We start from the raw sequence: 10,089 nt of genomic DNA on the forward strand, positions 1-10,089 counted from the left end.
GGGAAAAGAATGGATTTAAAAGGAGCCCATTTAATAACAATTAATCTTGCATTAGGGTTTTTAAAAGTCAACTTTTACACCCTTTTCTCCTTAAATTGACATTTTTATCAATTATTAAGCAGGTTACTCAAAATTAAAACAGCACAAGGATTTTTTAAAAAAACAAACACACACAAAACACTCTCCATGTTTTGGAGCAATCAGAGTGGAAGACACACAGGCCCTGTTTGCTAGCAGCGGTCAATACCAAGCATACAAGCTGCACATTTCTCTGCCACGATGGATGATTAGAATCTCTAGTGCTCCTGCTGCCCATTTACAACAAAATGGTATGAGTCAGAATTTCAGAAAGAACAGCCTGGCCTTTGCGCTAAGGGTCCATGCTAAGTTCTTTTGATACAAGCAGATTTATTTCCCTCAAACCATTAACTATTTGTACAAGTGATATTCTGGAGTGGTGTGAGCCAGGGAGTGGGAAACAGACAGAAACATGAGGTAGCAAGTTCACGGTTTCTTTTGTAGTTTCACAATACCTGCCTCCTTTATTAAATGTGCACTGCAAAAATACAAAGACCTTTGTTTTTTAAAAAGCACCATCATATGCGTGCACGCATGCCGTTTCCTCAACATTACATGTTGTCTAAAACAGAATAAAGCAAAGGTTCACATCTGGTGATACAAAGAGGACTGGTTCTTATACAGGACACACATCCATAAGGTACCATGCTAGTAATGGCCATACGGGCCCCCCTGAGAATAAGAACTATAACCATACTGAGGTGACCGTCCATGTTGCAGGTAGGATGGCTGTCCTTGTCTGTGTTGCTGATAGCTGTTTCCCCAGCCTCTTTCTTGCCACTGACCAGATCTGTAGCCTCCTTGCCGGTCATATCTGTCCCCTCTGCTTCTGAACTGTCTGCTGTCCCTGAATCTGTTGGGAGGAAAATGGCAGGACGCAACATTCATATAGTGTCCTAAGGCATGTCACATCCATCATCTCAGCAGTCCTTACAGCTGGCCTGCACAGCTTGTGAGCCACCAAGCCAAATGCAGTCAAGCAGCCCTGGACTGTTTTTCAAGCGGGGGCTCCTTTGGCAAAAACAAAACAAAAAAACCTTCAACGCGAGAGCCATTTCCCACTGTATTGACCTCCACACTGCATTTTTCTCAGTGTGGGGAGAGCCCTTCAAGGAAGATGGAGCCCTCCCTTAGGAGCTCTAGGAAGAAAGTGCTGGGAAAGGCTATGCTTTTCAAAGCATCTTCCATGATGGGGCAGGAGGCTCAAGAGGGCTCCATCTCCCTTAAAGGAGCCCCCTGGCATAGCACAGTGGTAACAGTCTCCTCTGCATGCTGCCAGGGGCACTGTGTAGTATGGAGCTTCAGCTTTGGTTGAAGCTCCATACAAGCCAAATTAAATTTTGTTCGGGAGCTCCACTTAGGGTTGATGGGGGGGTGCTACTGGCCCCTGGACCTTACAATGAAAAACCAGTTAAATTTCTAGGCACCGTGGCTCCCTGGCACCTGGGATGTGTCAAGCCTTCCTGTAAGGTAGTATTATCCCCATATATAAGAGGATGGAGGAGATGTGTGACAAAACAGTTTGCTTAAAGCTACCAAGCGAGCTTATGGCTGAATTGAGATCGGAACTCTTAACCGACACTCTTAGCCACTATGTTACACAACATGGATGTCACGTTTTTTCAGACACCGTTCACAATTCAGCAAGGGAATGTGATTTGGTCGTGTGCCCCAATGGCTGCAAAGAAGTGTGTGAGTTAGTTGAGGGGGTCTGCCCTATTCTCCCTCTGGAGTCCATTCTGGTGACCTGTTCAATCTCTTCTGCTCTTTCTAGCCTTGTCCTCATTCTAGCCTTATTAGCTCCATGGCAGGAGGAGGCTGAGGCTTGCCCTTCCAGCCCGGAACTGCTGGGAACTCTCCTTGGGGTGGGGCTAGAAGCTGAATCCTGTCTTCAAACGAGGAAGAGGAGACTGCCATCTGGACCCTTGGAGATCAGGAATCTCCCAGGGTCTCCAAGGAGATCTCCCTCTCACCAGTCACCCATGTCACTCTGCAAACTGCTCCTTTTAAAAACCCAGGGGAGGTTAAATTAACCAGTTCATAGTTTTTTCATCTCATGATCTGGTGCTTGATCACATTTATAATTAAACTAAAATCAAGACTTGTTCAAAAGGAATCAAGCATTAGAAGAGAAATGTTTCACTTTTCTCTCTCTAGAAATTGCCAAGCAATCTATAAACGAGTTAGCCGAATAAGTAGGGGTCCCCTCCACCACCACCCCCAAGTAAAAGAGTTTGGGAGGGATGATTTTCCTTCATATTTTCCAGAACTGAAGGAGGGCGGCCACGACAATAGTACATTTCACTCAGTTGTAGCACAGCACATGGTTTGCATTCATAAGGTCCCAGGTTGAGTCCACGGCATTGCCAGCTAGAGGAATCTCCGGCAGGTGGAGTGGGAATGACTCTCCTGTAAGACCACGGGAGAGCCACTGCCAGACATTACTGAGCGGTGTGGTCCAATAACCTACCCACAGGGTTGCTGTGCGGATAAACATAAGCATGTGCACTGCTCTGGGGTCTTTGGAGGAAGAGCAGGATATAAATGCAAAAATAAAATAAAGGAATAAAGTGAATCCGGATAAGGCAGCTTCAAAACTCCTGATCTCTGACTGGTACAGCCAGACTCCGGCTAAATGTACCTATAAACTGTCACACTTGCATGGCCTAAATACTGTGAAATACAGTAAAGTGATACCAAAAGGAATCTAATGCACAATGTCCGTTTCTGTCTCCCCAAGTGCCAACAGCCAAGATTAAGTTAAAACTAAGGAAGGGCAGCATGTACAGCCTGGAGTGGGGGGAAAAGTGTCACAGAATATTTTCCGTAGCTACAGAATCCCAGGCGCTTAGGAACAGATGATGTCTATTTGCCAGTTGCAAGAAATCAAAAGCAACACAGGTCAGGCTATGTGGAGTACGTCAAACGTTATCTAAGAATGCAAATGAAATTTTTTGGGGACAATGGAGAAAATATTTAGTCCGCTGCTTGCCGTTCCTCCACTCCCCCGCCCCGTTCACAGTTCTGCTACAGAAGACAGGCTACTGGGCTTGTTAGGCAAAGCCCGGAGCCTTTTTCTCTGCCACAAGAAAAATCACTTCATGACCGAGCAAGCAATGCGTCCTGAGGGCAATTCTTTCAAGAGTTGCACTTCATTCTTTTTGGCATAAAGAACACTTCGCCTCAGCCCAACACAAAATGCAAAATCCCTGGCGGTGGCATTTCAGTAGAAGCCTGGGACTGTTTAACCTCACTATTGGCTCGGAGAGAAAATTGTTCTGGAAATCCAGAAGATGAAACATCAGCAGCTGGTGCCCCCAGGGCAAATCTGGCCCCATAAACGGGACACCACCTGGCCAAGAGATGCTAACCCGGAAGCAAGAAGGTGCTGTGGGGCACCCTGCTTGTGTCCGTGGGTCAAATCAGCAGTCCCATTTGCAGGGAGGATGAGGTTGGAGCTGGGCCAACCAACCACTATCCTGTGCTCAAAGGGGCTCTAGAACAGGGATGCACAACTTTGGCCCTCCAGATGTTTTCGGACTACAACTCCCAGTGAAACTATCTGCTGCCCAGAGCAATGCATTAAATCGGAATGCAGTGACGCGCATGAGACCAACACGCCTCTTTAAAAACAGCAGCAAAACAAGTACCTATCTCTGTATCGCTGGTTACCACCCGATCGAGTTCTCCAGTCTCCTATTAGGGGAGGTGGATCTGCAGAGCGCTGGACGTATTTCTGGAATTCTTCATCTTCCGAGGTAAATCGATATGCGAACATCCCTTCGTACTTCTGAAGGATCTCCAGCACGGAAGGTACTCTGGGTTCTCTGATGGTACAAAAAGATCTCATAGGGCAAGGGCCTCCGTAGATGGTGCTATGCTAAAATGGTTGAAAAGCTGGATCTGAAGGATTAGTAGAGGGGACAACTGGTACAGCGTGCAATAGAGGTTTGTCTCGTGCCTCAAAACGTGTACTGAGAGCAGCTTTTCTAGGACACAAGAGCATAAGAGCAGCACTGTTGGATCAGACCAAAGGTCCATCTGGTCCACTGTTTTGTTTCCCACAGAGGCCAGCTAGATGCCTCTGGGAGGTCCACAAAAAGTGGCATGGAGGTTATGGTCCTGCTCTGCTGCTGCTGGCATTCAACAGCATATTGCTTCTTATCATGAAGATTCCCTATATGCATCATGGCTAACAGCCATTGCTAGACATCCCTCTCCCCCAATGAAATGGTCCAGCAATCATCATCACATCTGGTGGCAATGGAAACGTAAACTTTGCACGTGCATGCCCGCTAACTGAGCAAAGAGGCACCTTTTAAAAGTGGCAATTCTCTTTATTGAGCAGGGGGAGAGCGACTGTCACCGACCAAGATGAATACAACGTACCACTCAACCCATGTTTTGTTTTGTTTTTTAAGACTGTGAGCCCTTTGGGGACAGGGAGCCATTTCATTTACTTATAACTGTATAAACGGCTTTGGGAATGTTTGTTGAAAAGCCGTATATAAATATTTGTCGAATTTGTATCTGCAACTGTCAGAAGTGCAAACATGCAAAGCACATACTCTGCACTGAGCTACCTCTGCTAACTGAGCAAAGAGGGACCTTTTCAAGTGTTGATTCTCTTTATTGAGCAAGGGGAGAGCAACTGTCCCTATCCACCCCCAGCACAGCATCCTTCCAGTGGCTGTTGCTGGTGTCTATCTTATGCTTCTTTTTAGATTGTGAGCCCTTTAGGGGACAGGGAGCCATCTTATTTATTCTTCTGCATAAACTGCTTTGAAAACTTTGTTAAAAGGCAGTATATAAATATGCACAGTGGCATAGTAGTAGCTACAGCATATCCCCTAAACTCTGTTGCACCTTTTCAACAGAAATATATTTGCATGTACATTTGAGGAGTAGTGGTCCTCTCCAAGGAGCTCCAGAAATTATCTGGAGATATAACCTACTCTAGAGTAACCTAAATATCATCCAGAATTACTGAATTACTGCCAGTAATTGTAGGCGGCCAAACTATGTCACTGCCAAGAGTTCCTAGAACACCAGACACAGAGAAATGCCAGGCTGAGGCTACAGCTTGTCACCGACCAAGGTGAATACAACGTACCACTCAACCCATGTATGACAGCCTGTCAGGTGCTTGACAGCCTATAACTGGAAACAATCAATTTTCAGGATGTTAAAATGAAGAGGGAGCGGAGGAGAGCCAACTTACACTTCCAATGGTGTACATATATCTCTTTTCTTGCCACCCTCTGGTCAAACAGGTTTTTAAAAAACACAAATAGCAGCAAAACTGTTTATCAGAGGTGAAACTGGAACACACCATGAGTAGCAATCCCTCTTTAAGTAGCCCGTGAGACAATCATGCGAGACAGTTCATGTCCATGAGGTTAATCAGTCCCCGATGAGCCACTGTCCATGGTTGGTGGTCTGTATTCAGCTTGGTGGTCTACAAGCTGTGCAGGCATGCTCCGAATGATCTTTAGGTTATGCCAAGTAGGATATATCACCAGGAAATTTTCTGGAGCACCTCCAAGAGAACCAATTCTCCTCAAATATACATGTGCATATATTTCTGTTAGAAAGGTAAAACAGAATTTAGGAGATGGGCCAGACTCTCAACCACCATGCTGCAGAAGCTCATTTATTCCCCAGGAGCTCTCCTGCAGAGAGACTTGGATGTCTGATTTGATCTAATGCCATCCTGCCATTTTTCCATCCTTATGCTCCTGAACTGAAGGAAGAAACTGGGCAGAGATACTCTGTGATGGTTTCTTACTCTGCTAGCACTTGAGAACCACTGAGCTAGGCTGTAATAATATAGGCACAGATTTGTACCTATTTGGAATAAGTGTTTTGCCCATAATATGTCCATTTACTAATCTGTCACATTTACATGTCTCTGTTCTTAATGATGAATATGCCTGCAATTAAAAAGATGGACACCAACAACTGCAGGAACCATTGCATAAAGGATAGCAGTTCACTTATATTTAGGATTTTGCTATCTAAAGTGGCTTATAGTTCCCTTGACAACCAGTACATTCCAGGCCTTGAAGTGCACCCTTACAATTTCCCACCCCCAAACAAAAAGTGAATGGGTAGCAGGATGTTGCCACCAGACCTGTTCAGCCAGTCTTCTACTATTGGAGGTGGATCTGTAGGGCATTTGACATATTTCTGGTATTCCTCATCTCCTGAAGTATATCGATGAGCAAACATCTCTTCATAATTCTGAAAGATGTCAGGTGTGGAAGCCATTCTGCAATCTCTACAGGAACAAAAAATATATTTTGATGAACTTTTAAAGGTCAAACATCCATCTAAATCACTTAGTGAAAAATGTTGGAAATCTGAATACAGAACCAGTTAAACATTGTCACATGAGAAAGGTTTTATCTTCTGCCCCCAAACAATGGGACTGGGAGGAGAGCTGATCTTGCAGTAGCAAGCATGAACTGTCCCTTGCTAAGCAGGGTCCACCCTGGTTTGCATTTGGATGGGCTATAGGCCACCTCCAGCCTCAAAGGCAGGTTGCCTCTGAGTACCAGTTGCAGGAGAGTAACAGCAGGAGAGAGGGCATGCCCTGAACTCCTGCCTGTGGCTTCCAGCGGCATCTGGTGAGCCACTGTGTGAAACAGGATGTTGGACTAGATGGGCCTTGGGCCTGATAAGGGCTGTTCTTATGATGGGTGACGACATGTAAGCACGGTCTACTGTAAGATATTCCTCTTAGGGGGTGGGGTCATAGCTCAGTGGTAGAGCATCTGCTTGCATGCAGAAGATCCCCGGCTCCATCCCTGGCAGCATCTCCAGATAGGGCTGAGAAAGGCTCCTGCCTGAAACACTGGATAGCTGCTACCAGTCAGTGTAGACAATTCTGAGCTAGATGGACCAATGTTCTGACTTGGAATAAGGCAGCTTCCTATGTTCCTACTTAGTCTTTCTGACAGATACATTAATACACAATTTGTTAATCCCAAACACTATTCTCATACTGACTAATCCAGAGACTATAATCCCATTGTCCTCCCTGGACAATGTCATCATAACATTAGCAGCCGCCGCCACCCATAAACAAGTAATGAAACAGTGGTGTGTGAGGGAAACTATCCTTGCAAAAGACATTAACCACTCTGGTCCTTACTAAGAAAATAAGGTTTTAACAGACTTCCTACTATCTCAAGTATGTGCCTTAAACTGAAGCAGACATTTACACAATTGTTCAAGTGCAGACCAGTTTGCCATGAGTGGGAGAGAACGTGGGTTTGAGGGCAAAGAGTGTGAGCAGCATTTCCCTGGAGGCTAACAAATCTGTTAAGTTCCAAGCCAGAAGCTTGGAACAGCAAGACGACAACAAGGGTTAAGGCATCTTGAAGAACCCAGCTCTCTGGCTGTTGCATTAGGATGCAGGCGGTGGTCAAGTGTCATTAGTCATTCAGTACACTAACCGTTCTGAAGTACTTGCAGAACTGTAGGAGACTGGTAAAACAGTGGCACATATAATTATGTACAGACGGTGACAAATTTTGTTCGGATCTAGGAACCAACCCCAAAGTTTAGCAGCCAGACTAGACACTTGACAAAAATTACCAGGCACACAATCACGGACACTGTGGAGGAAGAGAGTAAATGAGCTGCTCTTTATCCCCTTTACAAGTCACAGAACAGAAACAGAGTTGCTTGGGGCAAATAAAGGTTTCATTAATAACTCTGAATATCCCAGTGCCACTGTTACATTTCTATGTGCTATGGCTCCCTGGCGCCTGGCATTTGTCAAGCCCCAGTTATGTTGAATCTGAGCTTGCGATGCACAAAAACTCTGCACCAATCCTACTGGAATAATTCACTGGACTATATGGTTCTATAGTCACACTGAACTCATATGGATTAGAAATCTCCTTTCTCCTCCAAAAATGTGTTAAGAATGCATGATTGGGAGGAGGAGGAGGAGGAAATCCACACCTTTACTTCACTTTAATGACAGTATTGCAACTGATAATATGTTAAGGTGGTCATAACAACAGGAGAGGATCCTTAGTAGATCAAACTAAAGGTGCATCTTCTAGCTCTCTACTTCCAACCTGGCCAGCTAAATGCTTCTGTCAAGGGCCCATAACTTGATGGTAGAACTCTTGGCTTGCATGCACACGACTTATTGCTCTACAATAAGCAAAACTCAAGGCCTCGGGTTCAATTCCAGCATTCAAATGACTTCAAATAGCAGGGCTAGGCTATTGCACCACAAGCCAAGCCCAGACCACTGGCTTAGCAAGACCAATAGTCTGCTCTGGTGTAAGAAGCTATGTTCGAGGACGCTGATGAGCCAGGCTTCTGAACATGAAGATTCCCATCTGGTTACCATGGCTACTAAGAACGGCATTGCTGAATCAAAGGCCCATCTAGTGCAGCATCCCATTCCCCCCCCTGGCCAGCCCCACAAACAGGGAAGGCAGGCTACAGCCCTCCCTGGTTCTTGATCCTCCATGGTCTGCTATCTAGAAACTGCATCATGGTCTTTTTAAGGGGCAGCTCCTCTGCATTAAGCAATCTTAAGAGAGGTGTTAATGATGGCAACTACAGAACTAGATTAAAGCCGCGGAGAAAAAAAGGGGAGGTGCGGGGGGGGGGAAGCCACCCCTATTGGAGCTACAAACCAGATCCCTCATTATCTGCCCCATGGTGGGTGGGCTGCAGTTTCTGAAGGTAGTGAAAGCAACACACTCTAGCCATGCACAGAGGCACTCTTCTTCCCCAGCACCCAAGGCAGCGCACCTCAGCCCATGTCCTGGACTTAGGCCAGGATTCAAACCGTCGCCTCGGGGCTAAACCCTTCCTCCCTCCCCGCTGCAAAAACAACAAAAACCCAAAACAAACCGGCCTCCCTGGTACTGAGAACCAGGGCTCAACTCGAGGCCAGGCTTAGAACGCTGCAGGCCGCGGAGGGCAATCACGTGGCACGCAGCCCCAACGTTCGATGTCGCTGGGGGGGGTGGGGGACACGCAAGGGGAGCCCCTCCTCACCCTGTCTGAGCCAGCAGGCGGCCGGGCACGAGCGCAGCCTCCAAACAACCGTCAGTCCTTCGGCGCCGGAGCTCCCACTTCCGGTTCTGTCCGCTGGGCGGGGCTTGCTGTTGAGTCGGGGGCGGGGGGTGTGATTCGAAAAGGCGGCGGGCGGGCGCCGCGAGGCTTCAGTTGCAGTTGTGGTTGCCGTTCTTTCCCTTTCTGCCGTTTTCTGTGGCGCGTGTGGGGAAGAAAAAAGAAAGGCGGAGGAAAAGCCACTCGCTTGAATGAATCCCCTCGGTTCTGAGCTGGAAACAGGAACCCGCGCTGTGCCCCGGACCGTCTTTTCCAGCTTTGGGTCGCACTGAGAGAGAGTGTCGCTTGAGATCCTGCAGAGTGCTTCATACGCCCTTCATTGTGCATAGGAAGCTGCCTTCTACCGAGTCAGACCTTTGGTCCAGCTAGCTCAGTGTTGTCTACACGGACTGGCAGCCGCTCTCCAAGGTTTCAGGCAGGAGTCTCTCCCAGCCCTACCTGGAGATGCTGCAGCCAGGGAGTGAACCCTAATGTGTTCTCAAGAAGGCTCTCCCAGCATAGGCATAAAACAACATCCAAGCATAAAACTGCTTTAAACATCTTAAACACAAGCTTCATGTAACATGTAATTTTTGCCCCTGGGATCCTATTTGAGGTTTCCTCTTATACTCTCCAACACTTTCTCCTTAATAGAAAATTATTTTCCGAAATAACAAGTACTAGAGTTCAAACTGATCTGCAATCACATCCTGTATGCCCTGGAAATCTGCTCCCCCATAGATTTGGGGCAATGGGGTCTGATTTTGGTAATCTGCCTGAGAAGGAAGTGCGCACTACACACATCCAAAGGCTTCTAGTATTCCTTCTTATCTTATATTTGTATTTTTATTTTTTCCCTTGTGCTGGTCATAGACCATAATAAACTTTGAACTGAACTATTCCTTCTTATCTATGCCTAGTGCT

General features: G+C 46.5%; 1 protein-coding gene across 5 annotated transcripts; it reads right to left on the reverse strand.

The window, feature by feature from the left end:
* Window positions 1–10: 10 nt before the first annotated feature.
* RAMAC (RNA guanine-7 methyltransferase activating subunit) lies at window positions 11–9,278 on the reverse strand. 5 transcript variants are annotated; one of them, XM_053272990.1, is made up of 4 exons: window positions 9,112–9,278; window positions 6,212–6,358; window positions 3,729–3,905; window positions 11–931 (listed from the first exon to the last, which is right to left on the reverse strand). In XM_053272990.1, the coding sequence occupies exons 2-4, from the start codon at window positions 6,346–6,348 to the stop codon at window positions 727–729; spliced, it is 519 nt and encodes a 172-aa protein (XP_053128965.1). In that variant the 5' UTR covers window positions 6,349–6,358; window positions 9,112–9,278; the 3' UTR covers window positions 11–726. The 5 variants fall into 5 exon arrangements, with proteins under 5 accessions (XP_053128965.1, XP_053128962.1, XP_053128961.1 ...); XM_053272987.1 differs by lacking the exon at window positions 9,112–9,278 and adding an exon at window positions 8,965–9,105; XM_053272986.1 differs by lacking the exon at window positions 9,112–9,278 and adding an exon at window positions 8,863–9,009.
* Window positions 9,279–10,089: the final 811 nt, after the last annotated feature.

The sequence above is a fragment of the Hemicordylus capensis genome, chromosome 10 (assembly GCF_027244095.1).
Source record: "Hemicordylus capensis ecotype Gifberg chromosome 10, rHemCap1.1.pri, whole genome shotgun sequence".
Taxonomy (NCBI): Eukaryota; Metazoa; Chordata; class Lepidosauria; order Squamata; family Cordylidae; genus Hemicordylus; species Hemicordylus capensis.